We start from the raw sequence: 23300 nt of genomic DNA, 5'->3' as shown, positions 1-23300 counted from the left end.
GCATCGTCTGATGTAGCAGGCCTCTGCTTATCATCGTATTTCCGTTAAACTGTTTCACTTTCTTTGCTCCAGATGACTCTTTTCACTAAATATCTGAAAAACTATCTGTATGTTGCTTTTAACCACTGATATTTCTTACATCAGGAAGCAGAGGAAACTGAGGTCTTTATTCAGATTATCTGAATTTTTATGCATTTGGATTGTGCTTAATTTTTTAGCAAACTAGATACAGTAAGTAAGAGATGGTTTGATAAACAGTCCCTTCCTCCTTATTTCCTTCCACACAGCAAAACATCCCTTAATGGTAGTGATGATTGTCTTTCATGTTATAGATACAAAAGTTAACACTCACTCAAAGCATAACTATTTTTACTGAGCAAGTAGGTGTTTTAGTTAAGTTTGGGGCCTAAATATTCCTTATAGCAATTCTCCTTGATAGCAAGTCTGCTACTCACAGTTCCATGAAGCATTAAAATTTCTGTTGAGGTCAGTGCCGATGCATTTGGAGTTTTGGTTCTTGGAACGATTTTTTCTCCACATGCGGTTCTGCCAGATTGAATGATGTAAGTGTTTACACAAGATCAGTTTGCATTTTTCAATTTGATTATTTCAAATTCTCTCTGCAGGTGTCTGCAACTTTCTTTGAAATCTATCTAGTTATCTTGAGGCCCTTTATTATAAAAAAGAAAAAATATTGTTTTCTTATAATTTGTAGTATTTTCAGAATCATGGTTTTTAATATTATATCCTTAGGCTTTGATGAAATAATTCAGTTAATTTTAAACACTGTTGATTAGTTCTCAGTATTAGAAGATGACTAATGGTGTTCTGAAATTAACCATAATTTAAATTATAACTTCATTAACTTTCTCACCATATATAGATTCAGATATAATGCAGGTCAAATTTTTACTGTTGGAGCATTATTTGCAGAAAATAACTTGATGTAACAGTATCTGTCTGAGAGTTCTTATTTAGTGAAAGCAGGATAATAAAATACACTGTAAAAAGACAAATAGGTATCTGTATCTCTCTTTTATTTTTTTGATACAGTGATTCTACCTCAAATTCTATTCAAAATTGATGAAATACAAAGGTTTTTGTTTTAAAATCAATTAATTGGCTTTATTCTTTGCTAGATATGCCATATCATATAATGCAATCATACATTTCCTCTATAATTACTACTTTATTTCATTTTTCCACATAACTAGCTTTAGTAGCAAAAATTTTATATTATTTTAAGGATACCTATGCAACCAAGAAATCATACTTAATTTGAAACTGAGATTTTTACTTTTCTGCCTTAGAATTAACTAGTTACCTAAACCCTAAGCTGAATGCATAACAATGTGTATTAAAGCCTGTAAATAATATCTAAATGCAAACAAGAGAGTAGAGAGCAGTACCTTTGTCCATGACCAAATATATCCATCAACATTGAACACAGGAAGAATGTAAAAATTCATTCGGTCCAATAGTTTGGTCATAATTTTGTTTCTCCCATAAGTTTTGGTTGCCTGTAGGAGGAAAAAAAAAATAAGCTATTGGTATGAAGTTTAGCTATTATGTGGAAAGCTGTGGTTATAATAGTAATAACTTGAGTCACTTCCCAAGATCACATGCTTTCAAACATAGTTTCCCTAAAATTAACAAAAATAATCCATGTAGATTACAGGGGAAAAAAACCTAACTTATTTAGACTAGTGACATTAATGGAAATGAACAGTCTTTAAAGGAGCATTTAATTATCGAGACTTGTAGCATTCCAAATGTAGCATGAGAGTTATGTTTCATAGAAAGATTGGAAGCCAAATGGAAAATTTGTAATACAACTTATTTTTAATTGATTCTCTCACATCCTCAATCTGCATCTCAAATACAGATTGAGTCTGTAAGCACAGGATTATGAAAATATTGGAGAGAATTTGTGAGATAGTTATATGCAGGATTAAATAACAAAATTTGTATTAATAAAATACCCAAGAATTCAGAGGTTGAACAACTTTTTTTTTCCTATATCTGACTGAAATTTCTCTAATCACATGCACTTTCTGTAGCTACCTAAAATCTCTCTCACCACTCTTGGGAAGTCCTTCCAGGTACATCTGATTTGTAGACCTGTGATGTGCGTTCCTTTATGTGTTGAGTAGGGGGAGCTCTTGGCCCTCAGTTGGGAGAGCAAAAGTAACTACAGGTCACTTCCTGGTGGATTCTTTTCTAGAAAAAGTATCTATGCCCAGAAAACCATTGTTATACATATTTCACCAGTGAGCCATGTGCAAAAGCTGACAGAAAGAGAAAATTAAAATATGGTAGGAGTCCAAATACATTGGCAATAGAGTGAGAGGAATATTGAATATATAAACTAGATTAACCTTTCAAAAAAGTGAATTATAGGCTGGGTGTGGTGGCTCATGCCCGTTATCCCAGCACTTTGGGAGGACGAGGGGGGCGGATTACTTGAGATCAGGAGTTTGAGAACAGCCTGGCCAACATGGCAAAACCCCGTTTCTACTAAAAATATAAAAATTAGCCGGGCGTGGTGGTGCATGCCTGTGGTTCCAGCTACTTTGGAGGCTGAGGCAGTAGAATCGCTTGAACCCAGGAGGCGGAGGTTGCAGTGAGCCAAGATTGCACCACTGCATTCCAGCCTACGTGACAGAGTGAGACTCTGTCTCAAAAAAAAAAAAAAAAAAGGTGAGTTATTTTTCACTCAGAAAGGACACTTAAATATTAAAATTCCAAGTACATGTGTGACCAACGTATTATCTAAACAGGAATTAAAATTAAATATCTATGTTTTGAGCTCATTGAAGAAAAGTTACATTTGTAGGTTATGTGCAGGTTGTTTCAGATTTTCCATACTTGACTACAAGAAAAACTTTCATATGATAGCCCAAGAAAAGTCTGAGTTTCATAAACTCTTAGCTTGAGTTTAAGAATTGTTTGAAGGGAAGGTGTCAGTTTCATAAAAACTGTAATGATGAGTAAAATTCAGAGCATTTCTTCCCTGACAGCACCGAGTGTGGGCTCTTCTAGCTAAGTGGAATTGTGTGTTTGGAAAGGATGTTGCCACTCAGTGAAGTGCTGGAGACTCGGAAGTCAAAGGAGAATTGGGAGAGTCTTCTGATTCACTTACCTGATAGACAAACCACTGGCAGAATGCTGGGGAGACCCATTCTCGTGCGTGAATGCCACAATCCATAAAAATAGCCTTTCTTCTTTCATTCTTTTTCCCAACCTATTTAGAAATAAACTTGAGATATTGTTTTGAACAAACTCACACATTGATCCCTTGTTGACCAATAACTCATTCATATTCTCAAAGCAATTCTTTCCCCTGTCTATTGTTGAATGAGAACCGTGTATGCACATATTGTTCTGAGAAGGGACCATGGGACATATCTTTAAATGTCTATACGTAATTCATAATCTATTACAATATATATGTTTCAAAAAATTTTTCTAGTGTCAGGGCAGCTGGTAGGATTTTGAAAAAAATTCATAGCCCATTGTTTTTATTTTATTCTAACATCCTGTGTTCTGAGAAACTGATTATAAAGTCACTTTTGTTTCTGCCATTTCCTTTTGTTTTTCTGGTTTTGTAAACTGGGGCTATTTACCCTGGAGTGGAGAAGATCTTGTGTTGGAGTGGAGAAGGGAAATAGTACTGGATACTTGAATGGCTGTCATTTTGAAGAGTGCAGATTTGTTTTGAGTAGTTGGAAATAATGAATGAATCGGGGTTCGGGATGTGGATGGGCTTCTCGCTTGTTAAGTGGCTGCTTCAGGGAGCATTATCTTTGGATGCGCAAAAATCCAGCAGCAATGGAATGGAAATTGTTGACTCTGTTACAGAGTCAAGCAATACAGGGTTGAAATGCCTAACATACTGTTCTACAGTCCTATGATGCTATGATATTTAAACTCCCTTCATGACATTCATTCATCAGTTTCACTGCATTTTAAGGGGTGAGGGTTTTTTTTATACCAGAGACATCACAGACTCTTGTAATAAAGCTGTGGGATGAAGTATTCATTTGGGTTTGTCCACTGTGCAATCTCTGACAGATGTTTATCCAGACAATTTCTTGGTTCCACCAAAACCACCTGTCACTTCTATTCTTTAATGGATATTAAAGAATTATTAATAAGCTTAAATATTCTTTCAGAGATAATATGTATTGTCTCAAAATTAGCTCCGTTGTGTTACAAAGTAACCTTTAAATTCACGTTTTTCAACAGTAATAAGAATTAGTGGTTCTTGAATTATTTTTACCTTCAGAACATATAGTGGATTATCTTCAACAGTAGATCCAATTTTAATACGAGAGACCATTTCAGGATGCTTATCCATCATCTTTTCAGTCCAAGCCACAATCTTAAGAGCAAAATCAATTTTGAGAAATTAGAATAAAAGAAAACAAAATGACAATAAATATTAAGGGTAACTTAAAAAAAGTACAGGCATTTTATACTGTACCTTTTCCCAGTTATTGTATTTTGCGTAGCTGTGCCTGCCTGAGATATCTTCTTTAACATCAAACTGTTTCTCAATCTCTTCTTGTAGATCATGAATCAAGATTCTGTTTGACAGGGGAATGATAAAATGCATGTTTTATCATGAGAAAGGAAAACACAGTTATCTTTCATTTGCAGAAAATTTCTCTTCCTTCTCCTGTATCTTTAATCAAGTTTGCTCTGTTTCTTCATTATTCTCCTCTAGCTATCTCCTTTAGACATGTCGTGTGTCTGGCTTCTGATCTCCCCATTTATCTAGAGCTGTGCTGTCCAGTGTGATCGTCTCTAGCCCCAAGTGCATACAGGACATGTGGAGTGGGGCTTGTCCAAGAGTAGATTGCTGTATGTGTAAAATATACACCAGATTTTGAAGATAGTATAAAAATTATATAAACTATCTCACTAATAAGTTTTATATTGTGTAGAATAAAAATTTCAGATATATTGGGCTAAATAAAATGTATTGCTACAGTTAATTTTACCTGTTGCTTTTTACTTTTTTAATGTGGCTACTGCAATTTTAAAATTATGCGTGTGGCTCATATTGTACTGCTATCGTACTCCCCATCCTTCTCCAAAACACACACACATCTACATCCACATTAACACAGGCAACAAGGGATACTTTCATGCGCACATCTACAGACCATACCTTGTAATTTCACACCTTCTGAGCTGGGAGAAACTTGAATAATAATGATAATTATAATAGTAAGCAGGTACTTAGCACTTACCTTGTGCCAGGCATCGCACTGACTTCCATATGTACATTATTAATTCATTTAATCTTCACATGAGATTATTATGCTTATCTTACAGATGAGAAAAATGAGGTACAAAGTGTTGAAACAACGTGCCTATAGTGATGGATCTAGGAAATGGCTAACATGATTTGGAGGGGGTGAAATAAGAGGTGGGAAAAATCACTGGGAGACTAATGTTGAGGGTCAACAGGCTTACACCTTATCTTCCTATTTCCTTTTTCTTTCTTTTCTTTTTTTTTTCTTTTTTTTTTTTTTTTTTTTAGATGGAGTTTCACTCTTGTTGCCCAGGCTGGAGTGCAATAGCGTGATCTTGGCTCACTACAACCTCCACCTCCCAGGTTCAAGCAATTCTCCTGCTTTAGCCTCCTGAGTAGCTGGGATTACAGGCATGTGCCACTGCGCCAGCTAATTTTGTATTTTGAGTAGAGACGGGGTTCCTCCATGTTGATCAGGCTGGCCTCGAACTCCTGACCTCAGGTGATCTGCCTGTCTCAGCCTCCTGAAGTGCTGGGATTACAGGCGTGAGCCACTGCTCCCGGCCTCATCTTCCTATTTTCATCTCTTTCTGAGCCATCTCATGTCATCATTTTATGGAGTCCAATGGCTGTAATGGTCACCTGATGGTCACTCATACTTGAATCTCCAGGTATGGATTCTCCTCTGAACTCTAGGCTTACACATCCAACTGTCTACCTGACATTTTCACTTGGATTCAGATATCCATATGTGTAATACAGGCCAGGTACAGCTTTATACACATTATTTAATTGACCTTGTCAGTATTATCACTTTACAGATGGGGAAGTTAGTGCTCAGAAGGTTTAAATACTCACAGTTTGTATGAGATGGAGTTGGGAATTTGAATACAAACTGCCTCATTTCAAGATTTATTTTTAAAAAATGTCATCTTCATCATATATGCAAGTATTTTATTTATTTTGTCTGGGGATTTTCTATTTGCTTCATTAATCTTTTTTCTAATGCCTTAATAGAAACCAAATCATATTTAATCACAGTAAAATTTAATACTGGATAATGTATCTTATTCTGTTTTTCCAAAAATTTTGAGTAATTTCACCTATTTTAAATAAATGTCTTGGCTGGGCATGGTGGTTCACACCTGTAATCCCAGCACTTTGGGAAGCTGAGGCAGTTGGATCACATGAGGCCAGAAGTTTGAGACCAGCCTGGGCAACACGGTGAAACCCTGTCTCTACTAAAAATACAAAAGTTAGCCAGGTGTGGTAGTGGGCACCTGTAGTCTCAGCTACTCGGGTGGCTGAGGCATAAGAATTGCTTGAACCCAGGAGGTGGAGGTTGCAGTGAGCTGAGATTGTGCCACTGCACTCCAGCCTGGGTGACAGAGGACACTCTGTCTCAAAAAAAAAAAAAAAAGTCTTATCAGAATCATTTTAGGAATTAGAATCATCAGAAAAAATGGGATTTTTTGATAGACGTTAAATTATAAATAAATATAAGAATTTTCTTATTAATGATGGATCATAATATAATTGTATCTTGATTCTTCAGTAAAATGTTAAGTATTTTGATTGCCTATTTATATATATATTTTTTACCAGTTTTGTGACTTTTTTTCTCACTACATTTTTGAATTGGTTATTACAGTATTCATATATTAAAAAAATTTACTTTGATTGCACTTAGCTATTTTATTAGATTAAAAAACCATCTTTTTACTTTTAGGAATTTTAGTTACGTTTTTAGGGTATTTTCTGTGTTATTTCTTCTGCCAATATCTATACTTTCTAATTTTCTTAATAACTATTTCTTTTTTTCCTTGCTGTTTTGCATTGGAAAACTCTCTGAACTATGATAAATAATAGTAGCCATAGACGGCATTCTTTTTTTCTGCTTTTTACAGGAAAACTTATCTTTCACCATTAAGAATGATGTTGAATGCCACTTTGAGATTAATATGGCAGTATCAATTTATATGATCAAATTATTGTCCATTGATGTATGGTTGCATTAAAACCTATTATTAGATTCCTTAATTTGTTAAATATTATTTTACAGCTGTAGGAGATTTACAAATACCCTCACAAAAAATCTCGTTTGTCTTATTTTAGATACTGTTCTAAAAATCTTGTTTAACCTAGAAGGAATGCATTGGATCTAGGGAAAATGACTTGCTGAAAGCAAGCAGAGAACACGCTCTTATCAGTAGGTGATAGCTGACAGCAAAAAGAAAGAGAAAAGTAAAAAAAACTCCCTAGACAGAAGGGCTTCGAAAACATGGGTCAGTGGTCTCATAGCACAGTATGAAAATGCACATTGATAATGACAATTCTTTACCCAAAGGTAAACCATATTCAATATACTCTATTTTGTAGGGCAGAAAATTATCATTTATAATGGAAATGTTTCAATAAAAATGTTAAAAAGAAAGGATTTCTTGAAGTTGTACTTATCTGAACAATTTTCTTATTTGGCTTAGCTCATTTCTCATTGACTCTATATAAATAAAGGAATTACTCACCTTTTGGTAATGAAATGCACATGTATTTTTTTTCTGCTGTTAGCATTGAGTCCTGGATGCAGGAAGAAGTCTATTTTTTAACATTCACTCTAGTCTTTGGGACAATATCATGTGCTCTTTCCGTCACCATAAATCTTATCAAATAAGGAAGCAGTGAGTGACCTGTGTTCAGACCTTCTTGGGTTCCAACCCCAGTTCGGCTACATAATACGAAATGTGATCTTGGGCGGCTTAGTTACCCTCTGAACCTCAGTTTTCCAACTTTTATAATTGTGGTGACCAGGCATGTGGTGAGGATGAAATGAAGTAAAACCTAAGTGCTTGGTGGCCTCAGGCTCCCATTGAACTTCAGAATAATAGTGAAGTTGGGTCACAAAATTGACGATTATTTTACAATCATAACACGTTTTTAAAGCAGGCTTTGATGGTATGTAGATGTTTGACTCTTTGATTTCTTCAATTTCTTATAATAATGAGCTATGACACTGACACTGCTGAGCTCCACTCTACTTGTTGGTTTCTCCTTGCTGATTGACTGATCTGAGTTCTGATGTGGAACGCAAACGCTGTATTCCCCTAATTAGAGTTTATTTAGCACATGGCACCAAGTACTGCTAATGAATATTGATTCCTATTAGCAGCACTGACAAGCACATCATTATGTACATCATATCTAACTCACTGTATGCTTTGCTTTTGACTTATGATGAATCTAGGATTTCTGAGAAAACAAACTTTTGACAGCAATTTTGGAATCAGGTGGAGCATGTTGCACTGAAACTCACACAAAGTCTGGGAAGGTTTGAAATTATATTTTGGGTGGTCATTACAGACATATTAATTGCTTTAAGCTCTAAAGAGGGCACGTGGCTTTTGCTCCACCTGCATTAATAGAAGTGGAGGAACCAGGCAGAAGAGAAATTCTATGGTCCCAGAGGTTGATTTGTAACATAAGGCAGTATTAATTAGTCACAGGAAGCTTATATCTAAGAATATTTTTAGACTTATACATATCAATTTAGCTCTTATAACAGCAGCAAAACAAAACCAAACAAAACAAAGCAAAAAAACAGTGTGAGTGGAAGTACACTCTTTCCACAAATGATGCAGCTGCATGAGAGCATCAGAATGGTGCCAGATCGTTGCTGATAGGGACTAGAAATTAAGCCTAAGGCTGGAAATTAAGAACTGGGGCCAGATGTTATTTTCACAAACCCTTCTACTAACCAGCAGCCAGGCATAAACAAATGAAACCAAATTACTTTTTCTCAAATATTATTTTTTGCTCCAAAATTTGCTTAATTTGTTTAAGAAAATTTCTAAATATCGGTGAAAGGATAAATAATTATCACTGGGTATTGAATAATACAAATGTTTTGTGTTTACTGAACCTTTCTTATGTGCCAGACACTTTTCTCAGCACTGTATTTACATTTTATCACTCAACATGATTAACTGGGTACCATTATCAGCCCTTCTTTTTATGAAGGTTTGGCCAATTTCCAAAATGGACACAACTATTAAAATACAGAAGTTGGAATTTGAACCTGGAGGGTCTGACATCAGCACCATAGCTGTAAGCCATTGTACAATAGTGCCTTCATCAGGAGAGTGAAATCCTTGGGTATTGCCATCAGACCTGTACTCTCCTTAGTCTTCGGAGGTTGGTGCACAGTTGGCCCAATCAACCAACTCTCATGGAAGTCTATGTCCCAGGATTAGGCAGCAAGTAAGTGGTTCAGAGAAGAGATGAGATAAATTCTACTTTGACAGTTTCAAGGCTCCCATCCTTTGCTGCTTTTAAAAAGCAACAAAGGACTGGAGAACTATGGGCCAAGGTATGTGACTATTGTAGGCTCTGGTGTGTGTGTTTGTGTGTGTGTGTGTGTGCGCGCATGCACTGGGGAAAGATGTTTCAGGAAGGCAGAGTCACTGTCAGGGTGACTTATAAATGGGACTGGATTCTCCTGATGCCCACATTACATCAGGATACGGTGCTATTCAAAAAGCATGGTTTCAGGTTTCCCTAAGATTCAGTATTCCCCTGGTAACTCCCTAATTTGGTTACCACACATCAGATTCTACACTTACTGACATGGACTTCTCAAAGTTTGAGGAATATTACTCATCTATTCACTGGGAGGAAAATGGAACATCTGGTGATAGCCTCTAGTTATTCCCTGTTTCAGTGCGTGTGTGTGTGTGTGTGTGTGTGTGTGTGTGCGTGTGTATTCATAGAAGTAAAGGACCAGGCAGACAGCAACTTTATGATCCCAGTCAATCTTCATGAAACCCCTATGAAATAAGTTCCATTATTATTCCCATTTTATAGATGAGGTGTGAGGTAAAGCAAAGTTAAATAAATTGCCAATGTTAAATACCTAATGCATGGCTTCAATGGGACTGGACCCAGACAGCGTTGCTTCAGAACCCACTTTCCTACCTTCCACACGCCTGTTTGTCACATGACCAATTGTAACTTCAACGTTTGTAGCATGTAGCATGTTGTAGTATAACATGCATGTTATACTCTTAGGTAAGTAATATGTAAAAATGTGAAGCAGAAGAAATGAATGGAATAACACATTAGAATGATTTGATTGAAACACTTGATAGGACTGTGTATATCCCTGGAACATGAATTTGTATCTGACTGAACATTATTATTAGGCAGTTAGACATTAATATGAGGTGTTACCACTGTGTCAGTTTGGCATAGATCTCTTTTGCATTTCTCACATAATCTTATATGGATCCTAGTAAGATTTTACTTAATTGTACCATTTGAGTTTTCTTATTATATTAATAGTTGTTTTCTGAGTTACCTTTCATTAACAACTTTATTTTCTACTTTTAACCTTTGATCAAAGAAAAGACAATGTTAAAAACTGACTGTCTAAAATGTGAACAATGTTAAAAACACTAGGATTTTTAACTGCTGAATCCAAGTACAGTGTCTGCCCCAGAGGCTCAGTCCAATGGACGTGCTTCCCCTTTGATATTTGTTTGCCAGTCTGTTTGGGTTTGTTAGTATATCCGTGTTGTTTGCTTTTTGAACTTGGCCTTTTGTGATTTTGTAAATAAAAAAGGAAACAAGTATGTCATTTAAAAATAAAATCTGGCTTACTAAATTTTCTAAAAATTAAAGAAAAATCACACAGATGCTTTCAACTAAATAGTGGTTGATATACACGGTCTAATGAAGGGTGTCTAAGTAAATCTTTGTGTCAAACCAGCCTCTTAATATGGTTTAATTCAGCCTGGTGCCTGGGTCCGACCAGATGTTTCTGTTCTTAGAACTCTTTTCTGTTACTGACTGACACCAAGTAATTCATATAATTAATATGCAAATAAAATTATCTATATAATTAGTACTTGGAGACAAGATTTTAAGTAGTTCTTGTCTGCACATATCACTTTACATATTTATATTTCTGAGGGAGGTAATTAATTATTTGGCTTTCTCATAACTGTGGCTGATTTGGGCCACTTTGTAGAATTCATGTTTTAATTTGATAAAACCAATTTTTATAGGTAATTTAACACTTTGGTTCTTGATGTAGATAGCAAGATACTCCTTTGTCATAAGATAAAGTGAAAAAACACACTAATTTGAGGATCTGGATTTAGACATCTAGTTGAATCAGAATCATTTCAGGATAGAAGAGGCCTAGAGGACCAAAGGAGAAAAAAGGCTGATGTGAGCTATTTGATAAATTGGAAGGATGCTAGCTGCCTGCCTAGGTGTCTTACAGTGATTTACTCCACTATCCATGCTCATGCCAAGCAACTAGCTTTTCTAGATACATTTTCTACATTGTAACTGCATTATAGGGCTATTAAGGAAAACATAATACCTAATTCTTGACCTTGCTGTTCAAGCCAAATTATATAAAATTTGGCCACACCACTACTTTATTTTAGCTTGGGCTGAATGCTTTGTAAGAATTAGTTTATCATAGGAATCCGGACCATGTCTATATTACTGAAGTAAAGTGAAGAGTGTAATAATTTAGGCATGTATACTAGAAAGTTGGCAATGAAGTGAATCAAGAGACACAGTAGGCTGGGTGCGGTGGCTCATGCCTGTAATCCCAGCACTTTCGGAGTCCAAGGCGAGTGGATCACGAGGTCAGGAGATCGAGACTATCCTGGCTGACATGGTGAAACCCCGTCTCTACTAAAAATACAAAAAATTAGCTGGATATGGTGGCGGGTGCCTGTAGTATAAGCTACTCAGGAGGCTGAAGCAGGAGAATGGCGTGAACCCTGGAGGCAGAGCTTGCAGTGAACCGAGACTGTGCCACTGCACTCCAGTCTGGGTGACAGGGCGAGACTCCATCTCAAAAAACACAAAACAAAACAAAACAAAAAAAGAGACACAGTAACCAGGTGTTATTTAAGATAGAGTGTTGATTTCTTTTAGATGCAAGAGTCAATACATTATCTGAACTTTAATGTAAGCAGATAATGTAATACAAATTTCTGCAATCTTGTAGTTATATTTTTGAAGTGTCTAATTTTAATGATGTGATTTATAAAAACACAGAAAAACATCAGTATATTAAGTTAAAAGGGTTAAAAGCTGGTATCAATTAATTTATATATATATATTTTTATTATACTTTAAATTCTAGGGTACATGTGCACAACGTGAATTATATGTTTTCAATTTGTTAACTTTTACGTTTGTGCCACAACCTTCTTGAAACAGTAACAAAACCAAAAAAGTCATCAATAACCATCACAAATAATAGAATGTTACCTTTAAAGCCATGAATGTTTTTTGCTTACTTGTCTTATGTACATGATTTTTAAATTTCAATGGATTTTATATTTATTTGAGATATTGTGGCAATATCATAAATAAAATCAAGTTAATGGTGAGCAGTAGTAAATCCTGCTCTGCAATATAACATCACTGACATCAATAGGATCTTTCTTCATCTCAGCCAGAAGCAGACCTTTTGAGTTAAAGCACCAAGTCAGGTAATGGAGGTATAAAATGGCAAGTTCAAAAAAAAAAAAAAATGAACTAGTGTTTAGCAGTGTTTTGACAATGAGGGTCTCAATAAAGGGGAATCCTGGCATGACATGGCCTGGGGAAGTTAAAATTGGATCCCTCTGTACATCAAACTATGAAATGTTTGAAAGTATAAAAGCACATTTTCTTTTTTTTTTTTTTATTTTTTGAGATGGAGTCTTGCTCTATCCCCCATGCTGGAGTGCAGTGGCACGATCTCGGCTCACTGCAACCTCTGCCTGCTGGGTTCAAGCAATTCTTCTGCCTCAGCCTCCCGAGTAGCTGCAACTACAGGCACATGCCACCATGCCTGGTAATTTTTGTATTTTTAGTAGAGATGGGGTGTCACCATATTGGCCAGGCTGGTCTCTAACTCCTGACCTCGTGATCCACCTGCCTTGGCCTCCCAAAGTGCCAGGATTACAGGTGTGAACCACCGCGCCCAGCTGACACATTTTATTTTCTAAATTATGCATTGATTTATTATATTCATTGCTGGGCTCCCTTCTTGTTCACTGCCCAGGGCCCAGACTGTACATGGCCCATGGTTGCTGCTCAATATATTCAAATTTTCTCTTATTTCTCTGTGGGGCCAGAATGACTCATTTCTGCATCTTTGGCTATTTGAGATTCTTTTCTCTTTGATTTGAACCTTATTCTAACTGCTCTGCTTGTGCTTTCTCTGAGGAAGAATTTTTTTCATAAAGAATTATTTATTGTATATTTTTAATTGCTGTACTTCTGACATACCAATGACATACCAATTGCTGTATTTCTGACATACCAATGACTTTTTTTTTGGTCTCCTTTTATGTGTCAGGAAAATTCAAATACGTAAAAGAAGGCCAGCGCCAGTAGCTCATGAGCTCTGGGCCGATTACCTGTCAGTAGTGATGATGTGTGGCTAAACCATTCATGCCTGCTCATGTGGGCTCTGTGCTTATGAGGGGCTGGTTTTGGAGATGGTAGATATAGGTAATTGTTATTCTTATATCTAAGAGCAAATGTAAGGTAGATGTTGAACTGCCAAGTTTTTATTCTATCACCTCTGTAAACAGGCTTCGATAATGTGTTTGGAAGTAACTGTGATCTGTATCTTACAGAAAGAGCTTTCGTTTTGGGGGGCCCAATTAAAAAGAGTTCCATTGTAATACTTTCCTCTACTTCAAGGCTCCCAAAACTTTGAATATCCAACAAATTTCAATATTTGCCAAGGACTTACTCATAGTGCATTTTATTTTGATCCAAGGCAGACTGGATGGCTTGGGATTCCTTCTCACTAACTCGGAAATCCACCGTCATATTAGCAGCTACATGGTGGGTGGCACCTGGATACCAGAAGTCAAGCTGCAGAGATAAACTCAATGTTAGTCAGAGTTTATTTGCTTACCCAACACATATTGATTAAGAAATGATCATGTCTCATACACTATGAAAGGAATTTGGGGCTCAGCATAACTAAGATACAGACCCTTCTTTTAATAAGTTTATGGGATTTTTGCAAATTTATTTAAGAACTGTTGAATATTAGGGAGGAGGAAAGAAACCTTCCTAGTACCTGATCACTTTTTTTTTTTTTTTTTTTTTAGGACTTCAGGTCTATCAAGTTAAAAAGGACGGGCAGCTCTTTTGGTTAATTTTTTTCTTCCACAATTTTGGGGTTGAATGGGATCACAGTTCATCTAGCCAGAGAATCTGGCTCTAATTGGAAATTTAAGTTAAATATCTGGTTAGTGAGTCCTCAAAACCTGATGTCCCTATAAACTCTGGAAATCCTGATACAAGATATTGTATCCAACAGTCGGTATAGTCCCCCAGAAATGTGATTTTTCTAGCAATATGTCCTTGGGCAAGTTAGTAGGACTCTAAATTTTACTCCTCTCTCCTAAAATAATGGGGCAAATGAGGGTCCACTGGGAAGTGTTGTGAAGATTGTGAAATAGGTCTGAGGTCTGGGGCAAGAAGACAGTTAACAGGTGCAGATTTTTTTTTCCTTTCTCTTCCTCTAGCTGACAATTTCAAAAATTTGGTATATGAGCTCAGAAGTATAGCATTCAGATCAAAATAACTTCGAGGCTGGGTGTTGTGGCTCACGACTGTAATCCAGCACTTTGGGAGGCTGAGGTGCGGATCACCTGAGGTCGGGAGTTCGAGACCAGCCTGACCAACATGGAGAAATCCCATTTCTATTAAAAATGCAGAATTAGCCAGGCGTGGTGGCCCATGCCTGTAATCTCAGCTACTCAGGAGGCTGAGGCAGGATAATTGCTTGAACCTGGGAGGTGGAGGTTGTGGTGAGCCAAGATCTCGCCATTGCACTCCAGCCTGGGCAGCAAGAGCAAAACTCTGTCTCAAAACAAAACAAAACAAAAACAAAAGCAAACATTGAAAAGATTCCAGTTCTTGTGGTTCTTCAAAATCATACTCAATTGTTAAACTAAATGAAGTACAAGTCCCCAGACTGGGAAATGTGAAGGAAAAGCTCAATTTCCACTCCTGCTTGTGCATGTGTTCAGGTCTGCCTGGCTGTTTCTTGGTTGAGTTCCCCTCTACCTCGAGGTCAATCAAGTGACAATATGAGGCTGCTATGAACCAACCAATGTTTGTTTATTTTGATCAAAAAGCTACATCATGAGTTGGACATATGAGAGATGTAGTGTGATGCAAAGGCAAGTTAGGCAGAGCCATCTTATCACAATAGACATTTCTGTGTTCTAGCAGGGTAATGTGCCGCAGGAGCTTAAGGCTTAGTGAACTTTCATTTATTAAGCACGAGGCAAAGAGCTGGGTGCCACAGTTGTAGAGACTAATAGGGGACTTATGAGATATGAAAGGTTTGGTGTGGAACACGGAGTCATACATGCATGTTTCCCACATGTTAACCAATGCCAGAGGAAGGAACCGGGTGTTCCAGGAGCACAAGGAGCAGCCAAAACTGAGGCATGAGAGTTGATGAACAGAAGAGACGTCCTGCAGGAGACACTGCCTGAGTTGGATCTTGAGAAATAAGTAGGACTTACCCAGCTCAAAACGGAGAGAAACACATTCTCATGAGAAAAGATGTACAGGGTCAACGTGGGTGAGATTTTGGTGTTTATGGGGCTTGAAGTGTGTGGAAGAAGGTGGAGGAGCAGGATGCTGAAGAGGCTGGTAGTTTGGAAGATCATAAAAGGCTTTGAATGCTATACCAATACCAACAGAAAATGCTTCTGACCGGGCATGGTGGCTCACGCCTGTAATCCCAGCATTTTGAGAGGCCGAGGCGGGCGGATCACGAGGTCAGGAGTTTGAGACCAGCTGGGCAACATGGCAAAATGCCATCTTTACTAAAAACACAAAAATTAGCCAGGGATGGTGGTGGGCACCTGTAATCCCAGCTAATAGAGAGGCTGAGGCAGGTGAATCGCTTGAACCTGGGAGTCGGAGGCTGCAGAGATTGCGCCACTGCACTGCAGCCTGGGTGACAGAGTGAGACTCTGTCTCAAAACAAAAACAATAACAAAAAACGCTTCTATGGTGCTTAATATGGCAAGCCTGCTTCTAAGTGCTATCAAACGCTTACTTAGTCTTTGTAGCAACCCTAGGAAGTAGCCATGACTATTATCTCCATTTTATAGCAGAAGAAATTGAGACCCAGAGATGTTGAGTAACTTGCCTAAGGCTACAGAGCTAGCGTAGAGCTTGGATTTGAATGCAAGCATTTGACTTTGAAGAAAATGCTTTTTCCATACTAGGCTGCTTCTTAGTAATGACCCTCAAATGGAGGAATGCAATTGTCAAGTTTCAGAGTGAGCAATCAGGTTGCAATGCAGAGTTGGCTTTGTGGGAGTGAAAACTAGAACCCTGATTGCTAGCTAAGGGACTACGGAAATTCTCCTTGCAAGAGGTAGAGTGAACATGAACTTGGCAGTGGCAGTGGAATGGAGGGCAATGTGTGGATTTGAGAAACGTTTGGGAGTTAGAATAGGCAGGACCTTTGATTGATTTGATGTGGAGATAACAGTGTGTTCGAGTGGAATAAATCCCAGACCCAGTTCTGGGTTTAAATCTGATGTGTAATCTTGGTCATTTAATTTATTGTCTTCGCACTTTAGCTCTTCTGTTTCAAATGAGTTACATTATAACCCTGACATTGAGAATCTGTTGGAGAATTTGAAATGACATATATAAGGTGGCTGGTGCAACATAAATAGGAGGAGCTGAATATGTGATAAAATTATATTAGACTGTTGGATTTTAAAGGATTGATCTAACTTTAAAAGTCTTATTTGAAAATGTACCTGCTCTTGGAAAGGGTCACATCTTGATATTAGCCAGTGCCTCAACGTTTTCAGTTAGTACTCTAAGAGAAATTATGGCACCAGAGGAGATGAGGGTCGGAGTGGGGAGAATGGAGAGGGAATGGCACCAGTAGGCAAGAGAAAGACGCCCTGATAAGGAGGCCAAGAACAGCTCCTGATTTCACAGTTTTACCTTGAAAAAGCTGGTGTTTGCAAAGCTTTTGGGAGGAAAAACAGAAGTGGTAGTCTTGGAAACCAAGACCAAAACCAGAACAGGTGAAGTATTGGCCATTGGCTGAATTATCCAGATAGCTCCTGCTTTCCCCTATGTTCCATAGTCTTTTGTAGTCCTGTGGGCATTAACAGTAAAATAAGAAGAAGCATCTTTTAGAGAACAGTAAGAAAAGATAAAATATCCCTCTAAATGCTTACCTCATTGGTTTTGGCCAAGTCCTTTATGATGTCTGCTTGTTTTTCATCCTGGGGCTTCACGCGGAACACTTTCTCCCTTAACGGAGGCAAATGAAAAAGAAAGTGAGCTGTAAGGAAACAACCTTTAATTCTCTTCCCACACAGAGACTGGAACACAGGAAGTAAGATTTACCTGTCAAAGCGGACAGGAGCAATTGCAAGAGTGGTAGCAATCAAACCCACGGGCAGGATGAGCCTCATGGTTCTTCTTTGCCTGCCTTGAGACCCTCTGGCAGTTTTATGCCTCAGCCCTTATCTTGATGAGCAGCTGATTTCCTCTTAGAGTTCTGTTGCACAAACTGTTCCCCTTCTTCCCCCACACCAGGTTTTTTTTTTTTTTTTTTTTCCAGCTGGAGAGGGAAAAACACTAACCCACCAAGCCCATGCTACTTATCTACCTTTTACAATAGGAAATACCCATTTTACAGATACAGGATGGGAAGCAAATGCCTTTAGCAAATAACTTGGCCAAGGTAACAGAGAAAGTATGTTCACAGAGCTGGGATTTACTAGTTCTGTCTGTTCTAAAATACTACTCTACCATTCTGCTTGAATTGAATGATGGAAGAAATCAGTTTTAAAATTTGCACTTGGAGACTGAGATGAATTTGGGTATCTGGCCATAAAATCTTGGTGAGTGGTTCGTAATAATGTAAAATATATTTTTGAAGCTAGAATGTAAGTTGTGAAATTAAAAACATTGAAATTGACTGGGCGCAGTGGCTCACACCTGTAATCTCAGCACTTTGGAAGGCCACGGCGGGCGGATCATCTGAGGTCAGGAGTTCGAAAGTAGCCTGGCCAACATGGTTGAAACCCTGTCTCTACTAAAAAATACAAAAATTAGCCAGGCGTGGTGGCAGGCGCCTTAATCCCAGCAACTTGAGAGGCCAAAACAAAACAAAACAAAAAAACATTTAAATTACAAAATATAAATGTACTAAAAATGCTGTAAGTACTATGGCAAGCATTGAAGTGTTCACCGTTTAGATTTTACAATGATAACATTTTTGTTATATTTGTCTTGTACTTCTCTTGGTAAATAAATAAACACTAAAGACCTAAAGCACTGCCCTCTTTGCCCTTCTCTTCTCTCTGTCCTCAGAGGTGACCCCTATTTCTAAGGCAGCTTGAGGACTCCTTGACAGCAAGAAAATATCAGTGCTATAATGTTTATTAATTGGACACTGTCTTCAGAGCCTGGATGCTGTAATTGCCAAATAATGCCTTTTGAAAGTTGAATTAATGAAAGCCACCTATAGACCATTTAAAACCATCTCTGGAAGGATCTTTAGTCTTGAACACAACTTGGTTAATTATAGGAGAATAACACCTTTACCTAGAATCATAGGTAACCTAAAAGAGTAAGTGAATTTATCTAATCAGATAAGTTATTAGAATTTCCTTTTTGAAAACCACCTCTTCACATTGACAAACGTACAGTTGACTGTATATAAAACTTCTCAGGGTCATGCTTATGTATTATCAAAATAGTGTGGTTGCAGACATGCCCCTGTTATAAGTACAGCAGCAGTAATTCCATTCTTCTCTATTTGATGGGTGTGTGGTAGCACTGAAGACTTTTTTTTATTTCCCCAAATGAATTTTCCGGCTCCAGCCTTGCAAGTAAGGAAGAGGAGGGTTTTACAAATGCCTTCATGTTCTTGACACCGGGCAAGCTCATCAGCGCTGAGAACTCCCAAAGCAAATGCTTGCTCCATTGCTTTTGACTAAAGATACCTTTGACCAGGGAACAGTGAAAAAGAACGACCTTGACTTTGGGTTTAGACAGACAGCACTTCCATGTGGCTCCCACACACTAGCTACATCACCTTGAGCCAGCTGCCTAGTTATTCTGGGCCTTGGTTTCCTCATTTGTAAAATGGGAATGCTAATGTGACTCTAACAAGTGGCTGTGAGGCTTAGTGAGACAGCATATGTCAGGGACGTCATGGTAGGTGCTAAAAAACATGTCCATGCTCTCTAGACAGTTGATAAAACGTTCATGTGCTGTTAACAGAGACTTACAGTTGGCCACTGCCAGCCTGCAGAACTGGTATCGAAATAGATCATGTGGTAGATTAAAGTGGTGGCCATGACCTTTAGGGATAAAATAACTCTCTGTTTTAATGTGGACTACTTCAAGAATTTTTTTTAATGTTATAGCTTTGCTTTTTAGAGTTTTATTTTCTGATTCTAAAAATTATAAATGCCCATTGGAAACGATTCTGGAAAATATAGGAAAGTTGAAAGAGGAAAGACAGAAATCCTCTTAATTTTAGAATTCTGTTATATTTTCTTGAAGCCGTTTCCTCTGTGACTGGTTTTAAAATCGTGTAGAGAAAGCTTCTGTGTCAGTTTTTCAGGTCAAGTAGGAAGAACACTTTTATTTTATTTGGGGAATTTAGGTGAGTGCTTTGAGGACCTTGGTATTTCTCAGGATAAGACTTCGTTAATAAATAAAAGTACATCTTTGGCTTCTTAATAAATTACATATTGGCAATTTCTTCTTTCTGGAATACGATATAAACATGTGATGCGTTTGAGACTCCCACTGCCTCTCCAATCTATTTAGCCTCTGAAGAAAAATACAATAGATGGATTTCAATAAGGTTCTAGAGCTTTTTCTTAGAACAAGTGTTATTTCTTGGCAAGCATAGATCGGTGCTGCCTTATATTACTGCATCAAGATTTATAAAAGGTCTTGGCATATGTGTGGGTAGGATGAATAATTGTCAAACACCGTATCATTTTAGAATGGACTATGTAAGACTGATGTTTCGCAGATTAAATCAACCTCTTTAAAAAGTAACTTAGAGGTGAATACTTCATGCAGCCATAATTTTCCATCTTTCTTGAGCTCTGCACTTTCTAGGGTATTTGTAGTAGTGTACGTCTAGCCATGATTTAAAATATCACCATATAGTTTAGCTATGCTTTTCTCTATATATTTTAATCGTTATCACTCAGTAGAACCCTTTTTTGCTCCCAGATTAACATGTTAACTTGCTATGGTCTGCCTTCTTTTCCTTCTAGAAATTCTCTTTTTGACCAATTCATATAGGTCAGCTTGCAGAATAAGATGAACAAATGGCATATGATTCTAGGTATGTAGGAATTCCATAATCCAGATGAGAAAATCAGTCTTGCTATTTTCTACCCACACCATTTGAGAAAGAAAGATTCAGGGGCTACTCTTGTGCTGTTGGTTCACTGTTGCTTTGGGAGCTGAGAGCTTGGAGCTGAAGGAAAGGCTCAGAGCCTGCTCTGGGATCTCAGGGTGGGAGTGGGATAAAGGAGGGAGAAGAAGAGGTATCCCCCAACCTGGGGCTCTCAGGTGGGCAAGGCTGGGTGCACTCACAACAGTCTCTGATTAGCTGGTCAGATACTACTACAGTGAGGACTAGGGCAGATTTCTCTTTCTGTTTTCCTTGGTTTTGCCCAGGCAAGTGGAAATTCTAGCCAGCTTCCTGTTAACTTTCAGTAGACAGTGGTCATAGTAAAAATTTCTCAGGTGCAGGACATCTCAGATACATGGGATTTCAAATAAGAATATTTGTATATTTGCTTTCCTATTCTTTGTTCTTACCCTTAAAAATTCCTTAGAATTTTAGAAAAGCAGCCCACATATATTTCTAATTTCTATTTTAAAGCATTCAATTTAGGGAATTAGGAGAGTTCTTTGTGGTTTGCCAAGATTTCCATACTTTGGGCCACAGCATCCCTTAATCAGGGATTGGTGTTACTTGCCAGAGATAGCACAAGGGAGTATCCTGTGGAACATGAGTTTAATGATACGCCTCCAGCAAGATTACCTCATTCAGGTAACTAGGGCTATGTTAGTCCTCCAATATACAAAGTGGATATAACTTTAAGAGGAAGAATATTTAGGTAAATTATATCTATTTTTAAATTACCACCAATGTTGGTGACAAATTAATGGGATTTTTTTTTTCATGTATGGGTCTATTTAAATGATGTATCACTAAATGAGTTTGAAGATGATTGTGTAACACATTGTAGCAGCTGCACTGCTACCATCTAGTGGACAATTAATGCAATTAATTATTCTTTGGCTTGACAACTTTCACAAACCGTTGCTACTTCAATGGATTCTGTTTACGAATAGAACACTGTTATAGATACTTTAACATATCAAGCCCAATATGGAGGCTCATTTTTCTTGAAGCCACATAGAAAGTAATGAGTTAATAGTCTATGAAAGTAGACTACAGAAAGTCTATATAGAAAGTAATGGGTTAATAGTCTATTATTTTTAAGTAAGAAATGCCCCTAAATTGTAACTTTAATACATCTCATTCTATTTTAAAATTTGAACTTGGCACAATACTTCCCAACATTAGCATGTTCAATTCCAATCCTGGAAAACAAGTCCTGGAGTGATTTTTGCCACTTTCATTGGTCCAAGTGGTCCAGTCAGTGTCCCTGGCATCCTCTTGTCTCACTTCTGATCTACTTTCCACACCCTAGCCTAGTTGGTGTTCCAAAAACACTGTGACCATGTCATTGATGACTTAATATCTTCAATGGATTTTCATTGTTCTTAGACCGGTGTCCCCAGTCCTTAACGTGACCTCTAAGCTCTGCCTGACATGGTTCCTTCCACCCTCCCCCACTGCCCAGCCTGTACACATGCTCCTCTTTCCTCAGCTCTCTAAATTTCACCCTCACTGGCTTTCTTCTTACACTTTTGGGATAGCCACAGGCCTGGAAGGGGTGCTCCCTTTGTCTAGCTATTTCTGTGACTTATTTCTCAGGTTACAGCACTTTCTGAGGGAGGCTTCTCCCCTACATCAAGCAGGTAGACTTTGTATGTTCTTTTTGTGTAGTTCATCCAGCACTTATTTGATTAATGTAAATTAGATTACTAATTAATAAATTGTTAATTAATGAGTTAATTATTTGTGTAATGTCTGTCTTTCCAAAGGGCCTACACACCCATTAAGGTCAGAAATGTTATCTTTCTTTTTCATTGGTCCATCTTCAATTGCTTAGCAAAGTGCATGGCATGTAGTAGACAGCTGATAAAATAACTCCAATGAGCTGAGACGAAAGCTAGACCAAGAAAGATGGTGTCTTTTCATGTATGCCAGGTTTAATAGTCCTAAATTTCCCTTTACATTTCTTCTTAGCTCATAAGCCTCCCACTGTAATCAGTGCATCTGCACCCTGATGGTCTCGGCCAGCACCCCAGGATGTTAACTCCTATACAGCTGACCGGATCCTCACTGTGCACGGCTTGCTTAGTCATTTATTCACATCAGTTTTTCCCCAAAGAAGTAGACCATATGTCAGGCTTTCCAATGGTAATGATTCACTTTTATTATGATCAATATGAAAAGATTTCCGAGTTTAATAGACGCAGAGGCTTAAAAGAAAGATTGGGATCTGTAAAACATCCAGGAAAACCAAATAAGAATTCAAGAAAGAAAAGAAATGAAAAATGAGAATTTTGAAACAAGGCCATCAGCTTTCTCAACTAGTACAGGTGTTCCAGGACGTAGCTGGCAACATACTTGATTGCCAGCAAGGTCTCCTCGCAGGTAGCCCGGATCTGGGATTCTGGAAGGAGAAAGCCATATCTGCCTGTATCTCGGAGTTCAAAGGTGAAGGAATATCTGATTCCTTGGTCATAAGCCCAGTCGTCAGAGCCCCCAGCAGCGGGATCTGAAATGTGCAAACAGCAGTGGAAAAAAACTTTAAATCTAGGAAGAAGC

The 23300-nt window shown here is 37.8% G+C and overlaps 2 protein-coding genes across 2 annotated transcripts in view; both read right to left on the bottom strand.

Moving 5' to 3' along the window:
• The window catches only part of CPA3 (carboxypeptidase A3), a 32144-nt gene extending 14373 nt beyond the window's left edge, over positions 1-17771 (bottom strand). The window contains exons 1-8 of the mRNA XM_003256243.4: positions 17696-17771; positions 17524-17599; positions 14034-14158; positions 4487-4589; positions 4283-4384; positions 3143-3244; positions 1410-1520; positions 456-546 (exon numbers count right to left, since the gene is read on the bottom strand). Coding sequence (XP_003256291.2) covers positions 456-546; positions 1410-1520; positions 3143-3244; positions 4283-4384; positions 4487-4589; positions 14034-14158; positions 17524-17599; positions 17696-17763 — 778 coding nt within the window. The 5' untranslated portion in view covers positions 17764-17771. The remainder of the gene's footprint in view (positions 1-455; positions 547-1409; positions 1521-3142; positions 3245-4282; positions 4385-4486; positions 4590-14033; positions 14159-17523; positions 17600-17695) is intronic.
• A 5103-nt stretch (positions 17772-22874) lies between these two features.
• The window catches only part of CPB1 (carboxypeptidase B1), a 69557-nt gene continuing 69131 nt past the window's right edge, over positions 22875-23300 (bottom strand). The window contains exon 12 of the mRNA XM_003256244.3: positions 22875-23250. Coding sequence (XP_003256292.1) covers positions 23063-23250 — 188 coding nt within the window. The 3' untranslated portion in view covers positions 22875-23062. The remainder of the gene's footprint in view (positions 23251-23300) is intronic.

Source organism: Nomascus leucogenys, chromosome 11 (assembly GCF_006542625.1).
Source record: "Nomascus leucogenys isolate Asia chromosome 11, Asia_NLE_v1, whole genome shotgun sequence".
Taxonomy (NCBI): Eukaryota; Metazoa; Chordata; class Mammalia; order Primates; family Hylobatidae; genus Nomascus; species Nomascus leucogenys.
Note: the sequence above shows the minus strand (reverse complement) of the source record. Positions and strands in the feature narration are given on the sequence as shown.